The 25,313-nt window shown below is 42.7% G+C and overlaps 1 protein-coding gene across 4 annotated transcripts in view; it reads left to right on the plus strand.

Moving 5' to 3' along the window:
* Window positions 1-9,040, plus strand: part of CCSER2 (coiled-coil serine rich protein 2) — a 55,502-nt gene extending 46,462 nt beyond the window's left edge. For 3 of the 4 annotated variants that reach the window (XM_081329045.1, XM_081329046.1, XM_081329047.1), the window contains exon 10: window positions 4,258-9,040. In XM_081329045.1, coding sequence (XP_081185171.1) covers window positions 4,258-5,007 — 750 coding nt within the window. In that variant the 3' untranslated portion in view covers window positions 5,008-9,040. The remainder of the gene's footprint in view (window positions 1-4,257) is intronic. The other variant, XM_081329048.1, reaches the window with a different exon arrangement.
* Window positions 9,041-25,313: the final 16,273 nt, after the last annotated feature.

Here is a 25,313-nt window from a genome sequence, read left to right on the forward strand (position 1 = left end):
AACCTACATGAGGCTCACTAATATTGTCAGAGATGTGCAAAACAGTCAAAAGATCCAAAGGAGCAACTGCTATTTTTGTGTGTGTACGCACATAATGTGTGTACACACACACACACACACACACACACACACACACACACATTGAGAAAAATAGTCGAGCACCAGGATAATATAAAAGAAAGAACAACTGTTTAATAAACTTAGCTTTCCTCGGGTAGCTATACACACACACACACACACACACACAGACACAGACACAGACACACACACAAACACCCTGAATTGGATATTGGATTTATTCCTATACATATAATGATTACTTAGCTTCAAAAGACAAGAACAATAATGATAGAAAAACAGAGACATTCCCTCATGTGATAAATTGTCATTCAGAATCTTCCAACCACATTGACCACATTTGGGCCCAGCCAAAAAAACCCACTTTGCTGTTTTTAAGACATCGTTTTGACAAGATCTAGGATGGCCAGCTTAATTACAAGGAAAGCAGTCTCGCTAATTATGTAAATTGATGGCTTTCAGTCAAGAACCATGACTGTGAAAAGAAGATACGTTAGGCCTGTTGTGTGTTGCGTCCCAGCCAGTGGAATTCTGGGAGCTGTTCTCCCCACCCAACCAGACCATGCCCAGTTGAGTTAGAGTTGAAGACAGAACATTGGAATAAGGAGATGCAGAGGATAATTAAAGTGTTGAGACAACTCTTCTGGCACTATCAGAATTGACAGTTCCTGCCTTCAACGAACCAGGAGGGTTCTTTGTTCCCTGGCTATTTTTGACCAGGATTGTGAAGATCACTCGATTAAAATAGTGTTTGAGGGTTTCTTCAGTCAAAAGAAGGTGGTGCACATTTGTGCATTTCAGGCAGTAATTCGACCAGCAAGGATTTGCTGAAGGAGGTGTGTTCCTTCCTGCCACGAAACAGGATCTGCTTTAACCAGACGGGAGCTGAAAAACAGATGGGAACTTTTCCACCGTACCCAGAAAGCAGGATTTCCATTTTTTTTTCTTCTTTATATAAACTTGCAGTAACTTCTTTCAGTTGCCGGAGACGTAGAAAGTGACTCAGTAGCAGTAATTCAGTCAAAGAGAGTTGGAAAAGTTGAGCCTTCATTTTCTGTTTTGCTTTCAGAACTGGGTGAGTGGGAGCTATCTAGGGACACCCCTCCTTATACACAAACCTTTTATCTAATTTCTTTCCTTCTCTTTCCTCCACTCTCCTGTCGCCAATCTATAAGAGCCTTGGTGGAGCAGTGGGCTAATGCCTCCTTAAGTAACACCAGCTGCCTGCAATTAGCGCAGGTTCGCATCCCACCAGGCTCAAGGTTGACTCAGCCTTCCATCCTTCCGAGGTAGGTAAAAGGAGGACCCAGATTGTTGGGGGCAATTAAGCTGACTTTGTAATAATGCCGCTTGGGGTGTGTGTGAAAGCCCTAATAAGCAGGCATATACATAGAATGAAGGCTACTGCTAAGCTTGTAAGCCGCCCTGAGTCTTCGGAGAAGGGCGGGATATAAATGGAATAAAAAAAAAATCTAATTAGACACTCTACCCCAGGGGTGTCAAACTGCCAGGCTGCGGGCCGGATGCATCATCTGGAAGCCGCACCCACCCCATTGCCGGCAATAGCAAAACCGTCCCGATACATTGCGTGACGTCGTGAGTTTGACATGTCTGTTCTACCCATTAGGAGAAAATTGATCTGGTTATTTCCCCCCCCTCCCCCCTTACTTAATTCTCCTTCCAAAACATCCTCTCTTTATAAGTGTGAGTCGACTAGTTTTGTCTCTGGCCCTCAAGGAGAAATGTTTTGTAGATCAAGTAGAAGAGAGAGAGGGGAAAAAAAAAATCTAAATCGATTTTATTTGAACAATCTGTGAAGCTGAGTGTAAAGCTGTCCATTCTTATTTAGAAATGAAGGCTGCTTAATTTAACAACTTGTATTTAAATTATTGCAGTTGATGTTGGATCTGTCAGAATTTTGCATCTGATGTCTCCTCCCTCTTCTTCTCCCAAAATTAGATTTTATTAGGCGAAAGTCAGCTCTTAATACTTTTGAGGCTTAGAATTCCTTTTGATCTGAGTCACCTTACACTAATAACGAATTTAGTTGCATTTTAGTTGCGTTAGGCACACTTTTTTCCTAAGCAGAAGAGATTCTTTAGGAGCAGAACAGTATCTGGATCTAACTCATATATTTGTTTAAGAACACGAGTAATTAGGCATATGTTTTGGTTCGTTTTGTTTTTCAGCATGTAAATAACATTTACTTTGCAGCATTTTTATGTACTTTTTCCTATTTTCTTTTTGGGAATTGGGGATAAATTGAGGTTTGCTGTAATCAAACCGTTTTATTCTGTCCCATTTACTGTCAAATACTAGCACATAATTTTCTTCCTTGTACTGATCAAATTCCATTTTGTCACTCCACAGTGGTGGCAATGTTTTATTATAGAAAGAGGAAGACAAAACTTCAGTAGATGTATATGGTAGGGAAGGATTTTCTGGAGAAAAATTAATCATTTTGTATTTATGTGTAATACTGCCTGGTCCCTGGTGAGGTAAAAGGGTTGAACAATTATTTTATTATCTTCCATTGGGTAACCGTTAAAATCCTGAAATGGAAGAGAGCACTTTTTACATGAGAAAAAAAATAATACACCCCACCACCACCCCAAAAGCCTTCAGGGATTGATACAAGCAGGGGCCTGTGTAGGACTACTGTACGTTGAGGGCTGTTTGCGTATATGTTGTGTTGTGTATGTTTTCTGTTTGCAAATCACTCTGGTCTGTATTTGCCATCTGCAACAGTTGCATGTCTTCTAACCTCACATCTATGCAGGTGGGTACATAGTGTATAGAAAATGGTAAAATATATCTATTGAAATCAGGCCACATTAATTAATTAAGGATGCAGAATGCTAAAATGAGTCCAAAATACAGGGTGTCACGTTTCCGACGTCTGGGCTTTTCAAGTCACTCTGAGGCATTGTTTACCTTAAAAGTCCTTTATTAGCCTAATACACCGGCAAATGCTTGCTCGAAAGAAGCGTTGACACAGGGGATGTCTGATGTACTTTACTATCTGTTTTATCTTGTGATAACTTTGAGATCTGAGGCAGAGATCTTTCTCAGGCCTGAATCCTACTTACTCATGCACCAGGTTATGGAATTTTCTCCTTATATTTGTCATGGTTTCTGAGAGGAAATGATTGTGAAGCAGAACTACTGTACTAATCCCAGGTTGCATACCGTGCGTTAAAACATAGCTTATTAACTCAGCCTAGGTAACCTTCTAACTAAGCCTTCCATCCATTTAACAGCTGAAGAACCCCCAAACTTTAAAACACATTATGGAGATTTCAGAGTCATATTAATCTAATAAATCAACATACCCTTGCACATAATAAGCTTTAGCCAATGGATCTTGGGAAGATAGGCCTCAGTTGGCTTATACAGTATTCAATTGTGGCACAGTTACATCTGCTATTGTGACAGAACAATAGGAGTAGGCCAGTTTTTCTGCTCTAATACAGGAGTCTCCAACCGTGGCAACTTTAGGTCTTGTAGAGTTTATGGTTGGTTGGGGAAATCCGGGAGTTAATGTCCACAAGTCTTAAAAAGTTGCCAAGGTTGGAGATCCCTCCGCCTAATGGGTGAAATATTTGGAGGGGTTGCCCAATTCGTCTGAACCAGTAATGGCCCTGTCAAACGAAGACGATGCCCTCAGTTTCTGACACTTGTTTTACTGGTACATTTGGTGCACTGCTCCCCAGTTGTGGAAGATAATTCCTGGGGAGTTGCCTTCAACTCTCACTTCAGGAAAAGAGTCCTTCGCCTGCTTTTAGGAAAAAGAGTTCCGCTCCTCCTTTTTACCCATCCTTTTCCAGTTTGAAGACTAGTTGGTGTTAACTGTTTTCAGCTGATATTATTTCAGGTTTTAGTATTAGCCCCCTTGAATGACCTCTGCGCTAGAAGGCAAAAATAGAGATGAATAAGAAACAAGAGTAAGAGTCCAGTTGGGTATTGTATTGTATAAATTACATACAGGCCTAAATATAATAACGAGTTTTGACTACAGTAGCTTATTCCTTTGGTGTCCTTGCACAGGCATGGAAAATGTTGGCTCCTTTGCCCTCTGCTCATAGGTTTTGAACACAAAAATTAATTTTGAAGCAGAGACCAGTTAGATTTCCATTCTTTCTTTTCCTAATCTGTTGGCATGTAATGTTTCCTCTCTAGCCTCAAGTACTACAGCCTTCCAGCCACCTTCCCCATTCCGCAGACCTCAGCCAGGGAAAACTAGCAAAAGCATCACCCACCGTGGCTCGCAGTGAACCCCCTCCTCCTCAGGACCAACCGGAACACGTTGGCCACGAAGACGACGACGCTGCCCTCAGCTCCGGCACTGACAGCAGACGCGAACCAAGCACTTTAAACACACAGCGGAACGGCGACAACTCCCCGGCGAACGCACATTCCATCAAGAACGAAACGGTCAGAGAAAAAGCGAAGGATGCAGCTGGTCGGAAATGGAATGCCTCGCAGGTGAATGCGCAGGACGGGCAGGCCAGGTTGGCTGTCAAAAGTCACAGCTGCAGGCCGAACCAGCCTTCGCCACCAAAGATGTCAAGAGCTCTCCGAACCCCAAAGCAGACCGCGCCAGTGCCTCCTCCAGCAACCTCTTTGAGAGACTCCACTGTGCCTCCACTGAGTGGTCAGGCCCAACCCCAGTCTGTGTCCAACCTCTCCCTTCCAAACAGCAGAACCCCGAGGGCCTCCAAACTTCGCCCTCCGGCCATTTCCTTCCGCCCCAAGCCGAGGACAACCTCCCAAACCATCGTAGCTCCTGAGCAGCAGAGGTTTCAGGCTAGCCCCTCAAAGCCACTGATGCCAGCAAAAGACGCCCCACAGAACCGAGATCCGGCCCTTCACCCCGGGGAGGGGCTGATTTCGCACCGGCACTCCCGGCTCCCTAAACCAAAGACGTAGCCTGAGTGGGACTCTTCCCATGTCGTTGCCGTGTCCTGTCCCATGACGCTGCTTGCCTGACCTTTTCCTGGCCAGGAGGTCCCAGCGAGAGCCTGGAGGCACCAAATGTTGCACATCTTCTGACGCTTCCTCTCCTCTTTAAAAAGGCACGTTGCTTCTTCAAGCCTTGATCTGCACAAACCTGTGGCCTCTCCTGGTGGCGCCGATGGTCACCTCTGTCTAGGAAGTTGCTGACGGAAATTGTATCCTTTGGATGTCTCCCCGAAGAAATGATGGCTACGGCTACCTTCCCGTTCTGGGAATTAATTATAAGCGATGGACAAATGATACTGTTGATCTTTTTTCTTCTTCTTTTCATGTTACTCTTCAGCCATAAGTCTGTCTCTGTATCTCGAGAGGCCTATGCAAATTGTCTCTATTTATAACCCCCAAACTTTGTAAAAGATGTATATTTAATATTTAATGGAGGTTGTATGTTTTCGCAAGGAAGATCCCAAATTGTTCTCTGTGTTTTTGGGGTCCGTATTCATGGTTCACAAGTGGCCACAAAATTTCACAGGGTGAAATGGATATATTTATATTTAAAGTCTTACCCGTTCGTTGTAGAGAAGCTGTAGAATATATAGTGTTAATCAGTTATCATGGCATAACTGCAAAACAGTATTTAATATATATATATAACCCCGACTTTGGTTTATACTGACGGTTGTCAAATGGCACGTGATGTGACTCTGGAAATAATGAGTCCAGGACCGCCGGCGTGTAAATTTTCATTTCAAGGCTTGCTTAACGGTAACATTATTTATTGAGTTCTGTTACAATTGAAAATCTCAAGAAGCCAATTTGAAATGTTTGCACAAAAGGTTTGCCATATATGTAGGGATTCAACAATTATTTTTCATAATAAAGCTTATGTTTTTTTTAAAACCCTATTTTTTAAAATGCAAATGCATTTATGTACACATGCACACTTGGAGAAATCTTGGGAAGTCATAAAAGAACAAAACTTTTTACTCTTTGGGGAAAATGATAGAAAGTCACTGGAGACAGAGAAATTCTGTCAGGTAGATAGGCCATCAGTGGAGGGTTAGGGTTAGCCAGAGCCACAGAAACAAAAAGTTTTAAATGTGGTTTAATTGTCTTGAAATCTTAACTCCATTATCAATCTGAGAACAATTGTTTGGGAAAAAAAGCGCCTCTTAAAAGTGTTAAATAAAACTTGAAAAAATACACCACAGCATTGATTTTGAGCTCTGAATATTACTTATAGAACATTTCTTATAGAAATAAGCATCCTTTTAAAAAAAATAATCAAAATAACCTTTCCAAATCTGGCACCCTCCAAATACATCAGGTTAAATCTTCATCGTCCTCAAATAACCTACCTTGTGCATATGCTAGCAGGGAAGTGTGGTCTATTTGGAGGGTGCCAGATAAGGTAAATTAAGCCAGGGAAAAGTAGCTTTGGTTTTCTTAAGAAGGATAAGTAAAAAAATATATGCAGGCGACTTAAGTTTATTATCAAAAGACTGATCAGGAGCTGCTAGCTGTGTTTGTGTCACTTGTAAACCTTAAAGGTATGCAGTGAAATGTTCTTGGATGTTGTTGACCGGAAAATGCTTTCTTGAGGGAAAAATGGTTTTCTTCAAGTGGCAGGCATGCTTTAAGCTTCAGTTGCCTTTTTTTGTGTGCGATCAGGGATGGCGGTTGAAGGAGGACTGTGTTTAAAACGGGCAGGGGTTTTCTGTCGTAATGTTAGCCCCACGAACCTTGACGTGGTGGATCAGACCTTGTTTAATCCAGGCTGACAAGCACACCAGTCCAAGTAGCTGTGGCTGAACCTCTGGTGAATGAGTTTGGCCCTGTGTCGGAGCAGATGGAGCCTGTCAAGCTGACTGATCCAATGGGACCCAAGAGTCTGCCAACTTTCGGCAATATGAACATGACAGGATCCTATGTAGTCACACAAACATCGGCAATCCAGAGGGGATCAAAAAAAAAAGTGGGTTATTTTGCTTACACACCTACAACCACCATCTTGCTGTTTTTGACACCTTCTGGATGCCGGTGATCAAGCTGTTCTTTTCCCAATATTTAATGCCATCTTCTTGTCCCTATCAGGATGTGAATGTACCATGTCAAAGAAAATGCCTCACCACTAAGGGGTACCTGTAGAATTAGATGGAAAAAACAGTGAGTTGTCCCACTTCTCAGTGGGATACCCGGCTTATAAAAGCAACTGCATCAGGTTGAACTTCTACATCTGTACCGGTATTTCAGTATACATTAGGAGGCCTCCAACTAGCATTTTTTAAATTCATGTTCCAGGCATTATTTTAAGCGCCTAATGGAAAATAACCCTTGGAGATGGTCTGTTTGCTTCAGGAAGATAGTGGTGGGAATTACGTTCCAAAGAGAGCGCTGGCCTTTTGCTCCCAATTTCATTGTCAGGCTGGCCAATGAGAAGTCAGCTGATGGTAGCAAATGGCAGCATGTGAGATTGATGTTCAGTATGTAAACTTGTGTCTTGAGGTAACTTGGGAATCCTTTGCCCAGAGGAGGTTGACTGAGTTTCCCTGAGTCATAATGTCAGGCACTGATTAGGCAAAGCCAAGGTGGGACCTGGTGGGTTTTTAATCGTTGTGAGTCTCCCTTATACAACTTTCGGGGCCAACCCTTCTTGCAGTTGTGTGGGAGAAAGTTCTCATGTAGGTTTAGATATCCAATGGATGAAAGGAATGTCTTACTTTCAAAGCTGGCATGCAGTATGACTTGAAGGCTCATTTGCGTTGATAGGATAGGCAGCCAGATTCCCAGTGGCCATAATGATTATAACATTTCTTTAAAGTGAAAAAAATCTGGGATTTTATTAATCATTGCTTTCTGTTCACTCGCATTGTGTCCATTGGATTCTACTGCATTATGCAATAATTCCTAAGGAATTAAACCACCCCCATGTGTATAATGAAGTGGAAATGGAACCAAATGGATTTGTACTTGATGAGCTTGGAGTTGTGCCTAAATTTAAAGATGCATGGCTGAAGCAGTGAAATAGTTTTTCAATGTACATTGATGTTTGTGTTTCAGGTTTTTTTAAACGTAAGCTTTCCATGGAGGATTCAGCTCATAAAATAGGTCTCTGCCTCTTCATTATCCCAAAGCATTCATGGAGCTATGGCTTGCATGCCTACATAAGCCAGTCTTGCAAAACCTTGCCCTGTTAAGCATCTTCTTTCTGAACTTCCATATTCTTCATTCCCTAACTCAGTTAAGAGAAAATTGCTAAGGTGTTTGCCAAAACTAAAGCTTGCCTTTAGAATTGATGGATTTGTTAAAAAAAATTAAGCCTGCAATAAATACCACCTGCCTTGTGCAAACAAGGAGCATTACGTATTTCAAGTGTTTGGAATCCGGTTATAGGGACTTGCAAACCATCTACAGCTAAGTCAGTTCTCGCTCCAGGGTTTCCTTTGCGTGTCCCCCTCTTTTTTTGGCATTATTTCTGCTTTTGGTAGACCAACCTGCTACCACCAAAAGCATCCTGGCACCAGACTGGCAATTCCATTTGGTCTGTCTGTCATCCTGATAGCAGCGGTTCTCCAAATACAATGGACCTGGTCCAGCTGAAGTGTAGCCCTTTGAAGACCCCTAAATTTAAACTTGCCCTTGCCTTTGGCTGGTTCAGCCTCATGGGTTTATCATGTCAGTGAGTAGTGCCTTGTTTGAAACACGGTCGTGGTTAGAGAGGATGAGCTGGGTCTTCAGAAACGTAAGTCAACGATCACTGCTGTGGTAAAGCTGCTCACTGCCTGTATGAATCTCAAAAGCACCACGATTAATCAAGATTAACTGTAGTGTTAGTCTTTGTACTAAATCAGTACTAGCTGCAAAATACTCTTACAATGTAGTCTTTCGCCTAAAGGAAAAAAAAGATAAATGCTCTATATTGGAACCTGCTTGTGAAGATAATTTAAAAAGCCTGTATGTAAAGACTTTCCTCAGTGTTGCTTTAGTGAATAAACTTCCTAATTCCAAGTGTCTTTTGTGTCAATGGCTATGTTTGTGTGTGTGTGTGTGTGTGTGTGTTTGCTGGGCAATCTACCAGAAACTTGAAATGAATCCTGTAATTAGAATGGATGTTCTGCCACCTAGCGTGCTCAGTGGAAATTACTCTGTAAAATGAGACAAATTTCCAATCTAGGAGAATTTAGCTTATTCTTAAGAAGTAAGATTGATTCTATAGCAAGGATGTCCAATCTTGGCGACTTTAAATTCTCCAGCCAGCCTTGCTGGCTGGGGAATTCTGGAAGTTGAAGTCCACAGGTCTTAAAGTTGCCAAATTTAGACACCCTTGTTCTACATGCAGTTTTTACTTCTCCCCTTAGCTATGATAAACTTGCAGAGTTAGACAAAAAGATGCTTCTCAACAGATCCCTTTCCAGGTTAACTGTCTTAATTGTTAATTGTCTTAAACTAAAACCTCTGGTCCTGGTGACTGGTCCAGATTGGATCCTGCAACATTATCCTGGGAAACATATATTTGTCTTCATTTGTGTCTTAATTGTCCTCTCAGTCTAACTGCTTATTTACTACCAACCCTAACCCTACCAGCTTATACTCCAATCATTTTCTATGTCTTCCTCCCTCTCTCCTCCCCCACAAAAAGTTTTCGCTGAGTGGCCACCATGGATTCAGACTGTCAATCTGTTATTGACTATTGAGTGAAAGTTATATCCAAAATGGATGTGTCAAGCTTCTGACAGAGGAACTCTTCAAAGAACTCTGAGGCATTGTTTACCTTAAAAGTCTTTATTAGAGCAACATAAACATCGGCAATACTTGGTTAAAGCCGAAATCTGGATTCCCCTCCCCTGAGCACAATAATATGAAAGCATAGTTCCCTCCTTTAGTTAACCGTCATAAATCACATTCTCCAATTAGTTTGAAAGGTAAGTTTTCCCTCCTTAGTTTAACCCACCAGTTCTTATCGCCTCCTATTACATACAACCTTGAAAATGCTCTGCTGCTAGGTTCTTATGTCTAACTAATCCCCCATGCATATTCTTCCTCCCCCCTCCCATCTTCATCTAACTTTAACTCTAAAAGTGATACACAAGCAGAAATAAAGCAAGAACATCCAATGTTAGCAGCATTGACAACTGCCCCCCCCCTTACAAAAAGGACAGATTCTGTAATCTAAACAAAAACATAAGTTAGGAGCTGACTTGGTTTGTTGGAGTGTTTCTCATAAAACTTTTTGATGAGTCTTGTCAGCTTTCACATTGCCATCTCAGCCTTTTTATGACGGGTTTTTACAGCACACCTGTTGAAGAGAAATAACATGGGTTATAACCACAGCTCTTCTGCTCAAAGGCTCCTGTGGCTCGCCTCCTGGAGCTTTCAAGGACCCCATTTGGTAGTTTTGCCAGCAGCTTATGGGACTTGACCTTTAGTCAGCTGGAAGTTTCACTAGAAGCCTTTCCTCCAAATACATACAAGGCCAGCCTGCTACTTAGCTCCTGCACCCAAGTACAACAGCTAGAGTGGGGCTACCATCTGTGGAGACATCCTTAGTTGTTTGTTTGTTTTTTCAAAAACTGAAGAGGTCTAGCCATAGGCTTGCAAATGCATCTCCAATATAGCCTAAGGGTGAAGCTGTCCCTCTCCCTGGCTAGATCTCCAAATGGCTCCGATCTAATAATCAGATAACCCAATCAAGGTATTTCTAACTCAAACAACAGCCAGATCAAGGAACCACCAAGAAGAAACCTAGCAACATTGATGGAGTCAGCCACTATAAACAGCCAACCCCAGCCCCTTTTGGTACTGATGATGTTCCCTAGTTGGGTCATGAAATGTCTGTCAGAAAATCACCAAGCGCTGAGGTTTTACTTTCCCATGTGTGTGAAAGTTCACTGTTCGTTCTGTAGAAGGTGCTCGTCTGAATAGTCTTTTAACCTTTCGCAGTTTACCTTTTTAGGTATAAAATGCCTTCAAAGACATTGCTTGGAGTATCTCAGTCATACCAATGGCAATGCCTAGTCAAAAGCTAGAGAAACACCCACTTAAGCCAATTACAGGAGGTCCTCAACGTATGACATCAGTTGAGCCCAACATTTCCGTTGCAAAGCAAGACATAATTTGCTAAGTGAATTTTGCCCTATTTTTGACTTTTCTTGCTGCAGTTGTTAAACGAATCGCTGCAGTTGTTGAGTTAGTAACAGGGTCGTTAAGTAAATCTGGCTTCCCCATTGACTTTGCTCGCCAGAAGGTCGCAGATAAGAGGATCACATGAGTCCGGGAGGCTGCAATTGTCATAAATATGAGTCAGTTGCCCAGCTTCCGAATTCTGATCACGTGACCATCGGGATTTTAGAAAAGTCGTAAGTGTGAAAAAAGCGATCACACCTCACTTTCTCCAGTGCCGTTTAGCGACTTCAGACAGCCGCTAAACGAACTGTTGTAAGTTGAGGACTACACGTGTTAGCAAAGTTTGCATTCCTATAGGGCATGGGTCTTCAAACTTGGCCCTTTTATGACTTGTGTACTTCAACTCCCAGAATTCCTCAGCCAGGCAAGCTGGCTGAGGAATTCTGGGAGTTGAAGTACACAAGTCATAAAAGGGCCAAGTTTGAAGACCCCTGCTATAGGCAATGCAACCCATGCAGCTACTTGCTTGGGCCAACAAAACCAAGGAGTAGTGCAGGATCTGAGGTCTTTCCTGCAAGCCTGCTTCAATGCTCCTCCAGTTTCCCGTGGAGCCCGTGTGCCACTTCAGAGCTTGGCAGCAGAGGGCGCTCAAATGCCAGCAAAGGAGAAAAACATCAGTTCTGCAAGATGGGAGAAGTAGCTGCTGCCTCTGTCAAAAGCAGTTTGCCAGCCCAGCATCCGAGCTCTTGTCAACAAACGCTTCGGCTGCAGCCGATCCACGCTTCCCCTGTTTGCAGAGGTGGGTGGAGGGTGCAGCGCCGGCACTTGGACTGACTCTGGATTCCTTCCCGCCTCCTTTCAGCCACCGCACACCTGACAGTGAGCTGCGGTGATAATAATAATTCAGCAAAGAGACTCAACCGGCCCTTGTTCTGGTGAAGCGTGGACGAGACAGCTTGGCTAAGCAAAGGGGGGCGTGTGAAATGAGGAAGAGAAGGGATATTAATTTATGCAATTCTTTGCTTCCTTGCCTTTCGAGCCAGTTGGGCTTATAATTAATTGCTATGGAGATAGGAGAAATAGAGACATTGAATACTGCAGAGAGGGAGAATTTATCCCTTGCTTTAAACAGAGCTAATAGACCCTGTCGTGCCTTGAAAAACTGGCCTTCCACAACCCAGTGTTCTTCAGATGTGTTGAAAGTACAAATCCAGAGTCACCCCAGATGGAAATGATGCAAACTATATTCCAACACAACCAAAGGTGAGAAAGACAGCTATAAACTGGTGTGCATCGCTGGCTTGGCGTGAGCCCTAAGAAGACGAATGAGAAGTAAGGGACATAGAAATAGTAGGAAAAAACACGGAGAAGTCATGGAGATCTCCCAATTTTCCATACTTGGGAGGAAGCCAGCATCATTCTAGACCTATTTCAGTCCTCCATTAGACAATGAGGCCTTCTCTTCAGAGGCAGATCAAGAGGGACTTCAACTGTTCTGTTGGTCCAAGGTCTAAGATAAAAGACCTTTTTCTGTCATGCTACCCAGAGGTACGCGGTGGCTCAGTGGGTTAGGACGCTGAGCTTGTCGATCAGATGGTCGGCAGTTTGGCGGGTCGAATCCCGAGTGCCGCGTAACAGAGTGAGTGCCTGTTACTTGTCCCAGCTTCTGCCAACCTAGCAGTTCGAAAGCACGTAAAAATGCAAGTAGAAAAATAGGGACCACTCCGGTGGGAAGGTAACAGCGTTCTGTGTGCCTTTGGCGTCTAGTCATGCCGGCCACATGACCACGGAGACGTCCTCAGATAAGCGCTGGCTCTTCGGCTTTGAAACGGAGATGAGCACCGGCCCCTAGAGTCGGAAACGACTAGCATGCATGTGCGGGGGAACCTTTACCTTTACCTTTTACCCAGAGGTTGAAGCTGGTTGAACCTGGAGCTCAGTTTTTCTTCCATTACACTTTTATGGAACCATGCTGGCTTGGACAGCAGCCAGAGAAGATCCCCAATGGCAGGAAGCTGGCTTGGCTGGTTGAATGTAAGGCTTCAGAAATCATAAACTGAAAGTGGTGGGCCTGACTTCCAAGAAAGATGCTTGGTTTACTCTCTGTGTCATTTACTCTCTTTGTGTCAATGACTCTGTGAAGCACAAAGAGACCAACAGTATCAATTGTTCCAGCAGAGTAATCTGGCAAAGTTTATCTCCAGTGAACTAAGCCGTCATTTTCATTTGATCACATCCATTTATCAATAGATAATTATTAAAGGTAAAGGTAAAGGTTCCCCCGCACATGCATGCTAGTCGTTTCCGACTCTAGGGGCCGGTGCTCATCTCCGTTTTAAAGCCGAAGAGCCAGCGCTTGTCCGAGGACGTCTCCGTGGTCATGTGGCTGGCGTGACTAGACGCCAAACGCTCACAGAACGCTGTTACCTTCCCACCGTAGTGGTCCCTATTTTTCTACTTGCATTTTTTACGTGCTTTCGAACTGCATGGTTGGCAGAAACTGGGACGAGTAACAGGCGCTCACTCTGTTACGCGGCACTCGGGATTCGACCCGCCAAACTGCTGACCTTCTGATCGACAAGCTCAGCGTCCTAACCCACTGAGCCACCGCGTCCTTAGATAATTATTATTATTATTTAAATAGGAACTATTTACAGGAATCACAGGTGCTAAAAACAGGCAGTGTGTTCTTCCCTGGTTCTGAGGAGTGAAATGAAAGCATGAAGCACAGCAAGCAGGAGAGAGAGGTCAGTTGGCTGGGCTCTTGATTAGGAGAAACACTGGCAACGTTGTCTATGCCAGATTTGGACATGACTTCCAAGAGCTCCCCAAGGATGCTAAGATTAAAGTTTCTAATTCTTTGCTACTTTTTAATTAAAAACTGAATTGCAGAGGAATTCCTGACTCCTTTCAAGCTTTGCTGGGCATTGAGATTTTTTTTTAAAAAAAAAAAAATTCCCTCCCCTCCTTGGTCTGTTGCTCAAAGAAACAGCAACTCAGCAATGCCCGCTGGTCTTCAGGCATCTTCCTTACATCTGACGTGTTCAAGCATGAGTTTCCTGCTTCAAGTCCCGCGCAAAAAGTCAGACATATGCAGCCACTTGGCTGTCTGCAGTGGGTAAGCGGGTAAGGGAAACAAATCAAAGCTGACACATTCCTGATGATGTAGATGATAACTCAGTGGAAACTTTGTCACTTCTACTCAACATTCAACAACTCTCTTGGGTGATAGGAAAATAAAATTTACGAGCAAATAACATCAGTTGCAACTGTGCATGCACAGCGGACTAAGCCAAACATCTCAGTTCCTGAGTTCATGTTCAGTTATCCATCAAGTGTGGTTTTAGGCTTATTACATTATCTAAATCTGGAGTGGCTGCCAGAAATTTAAATCAAAGGCAAACCTATCATGCTTAATATTATTCCAGAATGGCGAGATTCAGGTTTCTATCCACTTTCAGTCCAGCAAATTTACTGGGTGACATTAGGCTACGCTCTCAGCCAACCTAATTATAGGATCGTTGCTTTAGTGACAATCTGTTAAAAGATTCCCATGCTAGCTAGAAAAAAGGTGTGATATATTAACCCAACCAATAAACAACCAATCATGGTTTTATATTCCAGCTTTCATGAATCCAGTATGGTGGTCTGTCTTGATTTGGACAATCCAGGAAACCTCAAGTCCAGTTAAAGACCATCTAGAGTTGCAGCAGAAGAAATAATAATAATAATAATAAAAATAAATAATAATAATAATAATAATAATAATAATAATAATAATAATAATAATAATAATAATAATAATAATAAAAACTTATTTACTAAGACTTTGTATCATAGCCTAAATCAGGGGTGGCAACATTAAGATGTGTGGACTTCAATTCCCAGAATTCCCAGCCAGCCCTGGCAGGGGAATTCTGGGAGTTGAAGTCTACAAGTCTCAAAGTTGCCAAGGTTTCACACCCCTGTCCTAAACAGTAACGAAGAGAGACAGTTATTAAGAACTGAAAGTTATTCTTCCTCTTCGGGCATCTATTGATGTTTCTCCTCTCCTTCTCTATTGATTCTATCTCCTTTGGATGTGACATTTAATAATGCTTCAGTGTTGTGGTGAAATGGAAGAACCAGCCTTCCTGAGACTTTACCCTACAGAAGTCTCTTTTTTTAAATTTATAGTCTGCAGAGAACAGAAGTGAATCAATAAATCTATCGGGTATAAGATATTCTGATCAACACCAATTCATTTCCATTAGAAACAGCTAAACGTATTGCTTCTTCAGAAAACTGCTGATGTTCTTGAAAAAAATCAATCCTCTTTATTCTGCATTACAGAGATTCTCTTCCTAAAATAGGGCACCATTCTTAGAAGAGCTAAAGTAGTCATTTTCTGATACACATAAATCTGAATATGATCAAATCTTCCCGCCCTCACCATACGTTTTGCCCTCTCTTTTTAAATGACTCTTAGAGATTATTAACTGCAACCTCCTGAAATGAACTATTAGAAAAAGGAAGTGTTAGTGAAGTGATGGATTTCAACAACCATTCACAGAATTGGGGTTCTTTTTGTTGTTGTTGGTGTTGGTGTGCACTGACACTCTTCAACAGCATGTACTCTATGTTACTTGTTCCCCTCTGAAAGATCATATTTAGTTTCAGTAGGAACAATATAAATATAACATAACATGAACATAAACAGTTCCAGTTTTAGATATTAAGTAAAATGGATGGTCTATGGAGATTCTATGGTCTATGGAGTACCAGACCATCTTATTTGTCTCTTGAGAAACCTATATGCGGGTCAAGAAGCAACAGTGAGAACTGGACATGGAACCACTGATTGGTTCAAAATTGGGAAAGGAGTCCGGCAAGGCTGTATACTGTCGCCCTGCCTATTTAACTTATATGCAGAGCACATCATGAGAAAGGCAGGGCTAGATGAATCAAAAGTTGGAATTAAGATTGCCGGAAGAAATATCAACAACCTAAGATACGCAGATGATACCACTCTAATGGCAGAAAGTGAAGAAGAACTAAAGAGCCTCTTGTTGCGGGTGAAGAAGGAGAGTGCAAAACTTGGGTTGAAACTTAACATTAAGAAAACCAAGATCATGGCATCTGGCCCTCTCAATTCCTGGCAAATAGATGGGGAAGAAATGGAGGTAGTGACAGATTTTATTTTCCTGGGCTCCAAGATCACTGCAGATGGGGACTGTAGCCAAGAAATTAAAAGACGCTTGCTCCTTGGGAGGAAAGCCATGGCAAATCTAGACAGCACACTAAAAAGCAGAGACATCACCCTGTCAACAAAAGTGCGTAGAGTCAAGGCTATGGTCTTCCCAGTTGCAATGTACGACAGTGAAAGTTGGACCATAAGAAAGGCTGAGCGCCAAAGAATTGAGGCCTTTGAACTCTGGTGCTGGAGAAGACTCCTGCGAGTCCCTTGGACTGCAAGGCGATCAAACCGGTCAGTCCTAGAGGAGATCAACCCTGACTGCTCTTTAGAAGGCCAGATCCTGAAGCTAAAACTCAAATACTTTGGCCACCTAATGAGAAGGAAGGACTCACTGGAGAAGAGCCTAATGCTGGGAAAGATTGAGGGCAAGAGAAGAACGGGACGACAGAGAATGAGGTGGCTGGATGGAGTCACTGAAGCAGTAGGCGTGAGCTTAAATGGACTCCAGAAGATGGTAGAGGACAGAAAGGCCTGGAGGAATGTTGTCCATAGGGTCGCGATGGGTCGGACACGACTTCGCAGCTAACAACAACATGGAGATTCCCAGTCATCCAGGTCATGGTTGTCCCAAAGGTGCTTTTTCAAGAGGCAACTGGACTTTCTTTGTTTTTCCTTGAAGATGTTTCGCTTTACACCCAAGAAGCTTCTTCAGAACTTCAGAACCGAAGAAACGTTTTGGATGAAAAGCGAAACATCTTCAAGGAAAAACAATGAAAGTCCAGTTCCTGCTTGAAAAAAACACCTTTGGGATAGTGGAGTGGATTGCATCTGAAGAAGTTCTAAGATTGGGTAAGCTTAAAATAGATTTTCAGCCCATTTTTGTGGTGTCTTTTGTTACTGTTGCCCAGAATAGCTACCCGTATTTTCTGGCGTATAAGATGACTTTTTAACCATGAAAATCTTCTCAAAAGTCAGGAGTCATCTTATACGCCGGGTGCTGAAACTTTAGGGACAGGGCTGGCTGGAAAACCTGGAGCGGATCTCCCATTTGGTCTGCGCAGGGAAAGCGGAACCAATTGGAGAAGAAGCTGCAGTCTGTGATTTCTTACAGGCTGGGGTCTGGGCGTCTTTCCTTCTAAAGTTGAAGAGCAGCTGCAGTCTATCCCAACTTGAAAGGCAGGTGGGGAATGCAGCAGCCAGAGCAGCTGCTTAGCTCTAAGGACACATTTGACTCAGGAACTGGGCGGGCTGGCTGGAAAACCTGGAGTGGATCTCCCATTTGGGAAATTAGTGAATTAGGAAAAGTTTAATCCACTTGCACTGTTTTATGTTTACATGTTTGATGACAAACAGCCTTATGTTTATAAGTGACAGTTTTCCTACTAAGTACCTGCATGTCATAAGCATTTGAATTAAAATTACCATATTAAATCAAATCTGATGTTTTTTAATTTTTATTTGGTGTGCGTTGGAAGAGGGGTAGTCTTATACGGCGAGTATAGCCCAAACCCTATAATTTAACAGGAAATGTAAGGGGTCATCTTATACTCCCAGTCGTCTTATACACCGGAAAATATGGTATGTTGAAACCAATGTATGCCTCCATTTACAGTTATCCAGTTAACAAAGAGAAGGAACTGAGGTCTCTGTATGCTGTATCCTTTAAAAAACTAGCCAATCCATTTTCTTAGTAAAAACAGCTGTCCCTTTTTAAATGCAGTTGATTGATGTTGAGTTGTATGCCGTTTTCTTTTTCAGAGATTCATTATCGTTCAGATGATTCCCCAGACCCATTTTTAAATCTAATACTTCCCGACTCTAATTTATCCCGTGGCACAATAAAATGGGTGCATTTTAAATAGGGCTAAGGGTTTTTTTCCCCTTCAAAATGTGGGTTGAGAATTAGACTTTCACCCACATTAGATTAAACCCTGAATTAACCTCTCCTGCTAAACCACAGACCTCACTTTTCAGCTGAGTTTTTGCTTTACCCGTGTATAACTTTGCTGTCAGAAAGCAGCGCAGCCATCATCTTTCCATCAAAGTTATGGCCATAATTAATTTTTCTGTGCTTTGGAGGTTTGGGTTATTTCTTAGGCAAACAGAACAAACCTTGTCAGAATTTATTTTCAGTTACTCTTCTCATCTTTAGAATTCTGTAACTTTGATAAAAGGCTCTCAACTCAAACTGCCAACTTTAATCTACCTCAATAAAATGCGAGCAGCCCCATCTGTACCTTTGGAGATCCAGCGCCAGCCAGCTGGAACACAGCAGTTTTCTCTTAGGACAACCCAGCAAGACTCTTCCTGTTACAACCCATGGCCAAGAGGGCCTATTTCCGAGGGGTCCTTGGTGTTCGCTGAGCTTCAGCCATGAGCTACAAATATTCTCCTTTATTGGAGCCATATTTCTGTTGGTAATTTCTGGCCAAATTGGGAACAGAAGACTTAGCTTGGGCACACAGTCAAGGAGGACCCTAGCCCGGGTCAAAATGCAGAAATATGCACTTCTTTGTATTCTAGACCAGGGTTTCCCAACCAGGAGAGCCTCCAGATGTGTGGATTTTAATTCCCAGAATTTTTAGAAGTTAGGAATGGGTAGAGAATTCTGGAAACTTATGCCCACACATCTGGAGGTTCTCCTGGTTGGGAAACCCTGCTTTAGGCAATCCACTCACTCACTCACTCACTCACTCACTCACTCACTCACTCGCTGCATTTTGGTTTTCCTAGCTGTTGAAATCCATCTTTGCTAGGAGATGCTATCACATTGCATTAACTTTAGTGTAATTGGGTACATTGGGTGTGCTCGTGCCATCATGCTAAATCAATCAATCAATCAATCAATCAATCAATCAATCAATCAATCAATCAATCATCAATCAATATGTGCATTTCTGTATCTAGTTCATGGTTTTCTTTATCTTCTCAAGACCTGAGAGTGGGGCATTGTTTTTTTTTTAATGAAAAGTTTTACAGTACATTTTAACTTTAACAAAACAAAACAAAACCCCTCCCAACCCCCTCCCCTCTACCCCACCCCCTTCCCACTCCCCAACCCTCCCCAACCCCTCCCTCCCTTCCCCCTCCCCCCTCCCCGACTTCCCAGAGCTAAGTACAGGGTATAAGAGTACAAACAATCATAATCTACCTTATGCAAACAATCATAAACTATTAAAACTATCGCACTTTAACTCATATAAATTAACTCCAAACAGTATAAATATCACATCAATAATTATTCAAATGCTGGATAATACTTTTTAGAGAGTGGGGCATTGTTGTGTTTATTGCTGTTGCTCCAGTGAAGATGGCCTCAGGTCATCTTCCAACTACCATTTGAGGGATTGAAGAGCAGAAACGGTGGCCAAGTAGAAATGCTCTCAAACCTGTTTCACGGTGTGTAGGTTGAAGAGGAAAATGCATTATGTAGATGCCTCCATTTTATTTTTTTTTATTGAAAAGTTTTAAAATACATTTTTAAAAACATAAACTCCCTCCCTCCCCCTCCCCCCACTTCCCCTCCCCCTCCTGACTTCCCAGAGCTGAATACAGGGTATAAACTTTAACCAACTTAAGCTAAAATATGCTAACCAACTAAAAAAGTCACTTTAGATTCTATCGTGCTTTAACTCCTCTTAACATAACTAAATAACTAAATAATAATAACTAATTAATACATCATATAATACTAATACTTATTCATATACTAAATGAAACTTTCTAGTCCCATATTTATTCTGAATATAATCGATCCATCTTCTCCATTCCAAAATATATATCTGTTGCGAGTGTTCTTTCAAATATGCTGAAATCTTTGCCATTTCCGCCAGGTTTGAAACTTTTAAAGTCCACTCTTCTATAGTAGGCAGTTCCTCCTTCTTCCAATATTGTGCTACCAAGAGTCTTGCTGCCGTAATTAAATTTAACATCAATTTAGTATCTCTAACAGGTGTAGATGCCTCCATTGTATAGCTGCCCCAGTGCCACCAAAAGTGTAATGCACACAGCAGCCTCCTATATACAATTATACTGTTCTCATGATGCTGCCAGAGAAGTTTAGATTTGTGCAAAATCACACTCCAAGCATTCATCACTGTAGCTGATTTTATGCCCTGGGTAGGAATCGGGTCAGCAGTTGCTAGAAAAAGGCTCATTTTATTACAGAAACTCTTCTCATCTGCTCTGCCTGTAATCCTTTAATTGCTCCATTAAAACAATTTCATTTTTCTCTTTGGCTCTAATGGCCGGGGCATCGAATGAATTAATCTGTTCATTAACATCCAGGAGACACCCACGGTTATTTCAGCACGTGCCACCTTCATCACTGGCTAAGCAGGAGTTAATGGGCACTTGGAAGTCAGTGACCTGGTTGGAAGTGGGGTAATTTCTTTTGACCTTAGTTTGCCAGAGGTTTTGACAGTCAAGGGAGTGGAGTACGTAGATCCCCATGTTACCCATTGCCCTTTCATTCGTGCATAACTAAGCCTTTCCTTTCATGCACATCTTCTATTTTTAGGAGGATCTGAGAAAAATGAACTTGTGATTTATGATTTTGGAGATGAGACAGGATAGATTATAGAAAGAAGAATAATTTGATGTAATTTTGGAGAGAGAGAGAGAGAGAGAGAGAGGTCAAAATGTATTTGTACTGATAACTGCAGTGAAGAGTATCAGAAGCCAATCTTTCTGATTTTTTTTTCTACTTCTACTTTTTCCCTCTTTTCTTACAATTTTTTCCCCTGTTTCTTTGGTTTTTTCCTTTCTTTGTATTAGCTTGCGCTAGTTTTTAATCTTCTTATTTAAAAGTTTTAAAAGAGTTATATAAAGTTTAGAGATTATCCCGGAGGGCATACCTGGGAGTTGCCATGGAAGAGTGATGTCCAACTCTCCTGGCCTGATTTGTTTGGACAAGGGTGAGCAAATCACAGTTGTGGCTGGGTAAAGAAATGAGAAGACTCACCAGTTCAGCCCAGGACTTTTCACAAGGAAATTAGGATCATTTGCTCCCACCAGCTGCAAAACCAGCAGTGTAACCGTCTTAAAATGTCAAGGCAAAGAAAAATGAGACATATGTTCTTCTGATATTACCCTACTGCCCTACAAGGGTCATCTGAACAAGCCTCTGGGCCCTGAAGAGAAAGCTGTAGCAGGGATATCTCAAAAGCCAAGAGTGTAGCAATCACTTTAGTGATGGAGTATGAAGATCCTAATTAATTTGCTTACAAAATGAGCAAGAGTAGGCCGAGGACAAATAATTGAATTCTAATTTAATGAGCATTGAGTTAAATGCACTTTACATAATTTCCCCCTTCTGTCACTATAAATATCACAATAGAACAATGGCTTTGTGTGGAATTTGAGGAACTGGATCCAAAATAGAATATGTTTTTTTGCTTGCACGTGCGCATGTGAGTTTGGATTCTCGGCAAGTCCAAAAGACGGAATAACTGCACAGATAACACCAAAGTTGTTTCTGATACCGGAGTTAATTTATAATAATTTTGGTTGGTAGTTATCAATAGTCTTAAAGACAATGTTAAGTAGAGCTTGGCTACTGATAATTCCAGGGGTACATCCATGTACTTTCAAGTACATCCATGAACCTGGGAAAATTTGGAAGCAGATGGTTATTGCCTTCTTTTATGGCAGAGGTAGGCAACCTTGAAGACCACTCGGAGGCTCCAACTGGTACAGAATGCGGCCGCGAGAGTTGTCTTGGGAGTTTCCCGGTACTCCCATGTTACACCTTTGCTCCGCGAGCTGCATTGGTTACCAGTTGTCTTCCGGGTGAGGTTCAAGGTCTTGGTTATGATCTTTAAGTCCTTACATGGCATGGGTCCGAGATACCTCGAGGACCACCTGCTGCCGGCATCAACTCCCCTCCGCCCTGTGCGTGCCCACAGAGAGGGCCTCCTCAGGGTGCCTCCAGTCAGGGAATGTCGACTGGTGGCCCCCAGGGGGAGGGCCTTCTCTGTGGGTGCCCCGGCACTATGGAACCAACTGCCGGTTGAGCTCCGGATGGCATCGGACCTCCGATCCTTCCGTCGCGGGTTGAAGACCCACTTGTTCGAGTTAGCTGGTCTGGCCTGAAGGGGAATATGGGTTTTCTAATTGGTTTTATTATTTTTTATTGCTGTATTTTAATTGGGCATGGTTTAATTCTCTTTTAATTTTTGTATACCTATTTATATATGCCCTGTGAACCGCCCTGAGTCCCTAGGGAGAAGGGCGGTATAGAAATCCAATAAAACTAAACTAAACTAAACTAAACCTTGGCTCTTTTATGACTCGTAGACTTCAACTCCCAGAATTCCTGAGTCAGCAAGGCTCAGCATGGAAACCTCTCCCTTTTCCCTCAGCTTGGCTGGCTCAGGAATTCTGGGAGTTGAAGTCCATGAGTCATAAAAGAGCCAAGGTTGCCTACCCTTGTTTTAGGGTGTTGTGATTGACCATCCATCACCTAGGGCTTCTTGATTCCTCATTTAAGCAGTGAGCAGTTCTAAGCCTGCTCAGCATTTTAGATTAATCAAGACTGACCAGTTGGCACCATTGAGGGGGCCTTGTCCTCCTTGAAGGTAACTCATCCCCCCCCTTTTTGTTAAAGCTGTAATGGGTGACAGAGATTCTGAATGGCTGGTAATGGAAGATGCATATAGCACTGCTGAGATTAATCCAACTAGTGATTTGAAGGAATGCACCATGGCAAAGTAAGAAAAAAGAGCCTTATTCCCCAGGCATGTTGTCTGGCAACCAAACACATCTGAGCTCAATATTGGCCACGACAGTTTGTGTGCAGTATGTCTTTATACCTGACATCCCAGGCAAGTGTTGAATAGAGCTGTAGCCAAACAGAAGGAAGGCTACATAATCATAATGATGAGGTGATGGAGATTCTCAGCAGCGTCTCCATATGTATTTCTGAATGTGCAATAAGAAAAAAATAGAAAAGAACGATTTGCTTTCCTCTTGCTGGAGGAAACTCCTCCAGCACCACGGGTGCTCAGCCCAGCCCAGCCCAGCCATTCAGTTCTGCCAAGCTGGATCGGTGAGAGTGTCTCTGAATTCATAACTGTGTTTAGCAGACGAATCCTCCAAACCTGGCAAGATCAGCTGAAGGACCCTTTGTGATCCTTTCTGAATAACAACTGCTTTAAAGACAAAGAGAAAAGGGGTTGGGGAGTTGGGAAATTCCTCCAAGAAGCAGCACCATGAAATGGTTTGTTGTTGCTGTTAGTTGCGAAGTCGTGTCCGACCCATCGCAACCCCATGGACAACGTTCTCCAGGCCTTCCTGTCTTCTACCATCTTCTGGAGTCCATTTAAGCTCACGCCTACTGCTTCAGTGATGCCATCCAGCCACCTCATTCTCTGTCGTACCCTTCTTCTCTTGCCCTCCACCTTTCCCAGCATTAGGCTCTTCTCCAGTGAGTCCTTCCTTCTCATTAGGTGGCCAAAGTATTTGAGTTTCAACTTCAGGATCTGGCCTTCTAAAGAGCAGTCAGGGTTGATCTCCTCTAGGACTGACCGTTTTGATCGCCTTGCAGTCCAAGGGACTCGCAGGAGTCTTCTCCAGCACCATAGTTCAAAGGCCTCAGTTCTTTGGCGCTCAGCCTTTCTTATGGTCCAATGAAATGGTAGATTCTTGGAAATGCCAATATATTATAAAATTAGGCTAAACGTTCTTTGACGCAAAGCTGCTAGTGATCCGTTCTCCTCTAGGCCGTTGTGTTTCTGACTAGACAGTACAAAGGTATTCAATCCACTGCTGGGTTGTCTCATAATTAATTACAGTGCCTCTTACAAGAACCCCGTCTTACTTGTACATAGATCAATGAGGACAAGGAATCAACTCTGCATTGCAAGTCAGGCAACCTGGGAGCTACATGCTTGAAAACATGAACACTCCTGTTCATGCACGTCATTTGTTTTATAATCTGGAGCAAATCCATCACGGTCCTTAGGCAGGGGTTACAGTTCCCCACTGTCCTACTCCTTGAGTAATGATGTCTCCATGCAGCAAGAGGGAAGTGATAGCCCTGACAGTTGGGATGATTAATAAGTATTGGCACAGATTGGTTGTGATGGCCATATTCTTTGAACCAGCAGGCAACCTTCCCTCTGGTGGTTTGGCTGTAGAGTCAAAGGGGTCTCACCCCCAGCCAAGGAATAAATGTTGGAGCATGTCAGCTTTCAAGAGCTTTGCAGAGAGTTTCCTGCAATAATTAATCATCTCTGCATGCATGAGCAACTACCTCTGAAGTGGCAAGAACAGGAAAGCCTTGTTCCCGAATTCCCTCCCCCCCCCCAAGAGAGGCCTTTGAACTTGGGGGCTTCAGTTCAAGAGAAGGTCTGGCAAAGAACCCTTAGAAGGGCATCTTCAAAGCTGCTTATCCTTTCTCCAGAGGCCAGGCCATCTCTCCCCTCCGGCTCTAAAATTCGTAATTGTAAATGGTGCAATCATAACTCTTCCACTGCTGGTCCTTCAGGCTTATTGATCACAAAGGGATAATGTATTGAATTGTAGAAACCATTGCATTTCTCCTACCAGCCCCAAAATGCTTTGGTTTTCAATAATCTCAAGACTTGAAAAATGTAAGGAGAGACTTAACTTTCACAGCCCTTACCAGCTCGCGGGGATACTGTTTTCAGAGGACTAACAAGATCTTATAGAAATCTAGCAACTAATTCAGTGAAGTGAAAGCCAAGAGTTGACAACAGCCTTGGAAAGTCATCTTCTCTCTCTGTCTCTCCCCCTCCCTCTCATTTGCTTGGCCAATTTGCTACACACAACAGGATCCACTGTCTCAACCCCCCCTCCCCCCCAAAAAAAGATTGTGGCTTTTTTTTTGCTTCTCAGAGGTAAAATAAGACTGCCTGAATTAGATTTGGTTTGGAGATGTGGAACCCAGTTTGGGCATGCTTCAGTTCAAGTTTGCATTTTAAGCAAAGTATATACATGCCTTTTTGCTTGTTTGCTT

Source organism: Vipera berus (assembly GCF_964194415.1).
Source record: "Vipera berus genome assembly, chromosome: 5".
Taxonomy (NCBI): Eukaryota; Metazoa; Chordata; class Lepidosauria; order Squamata; family Viperidae; genus Vipera; species Vipera berus.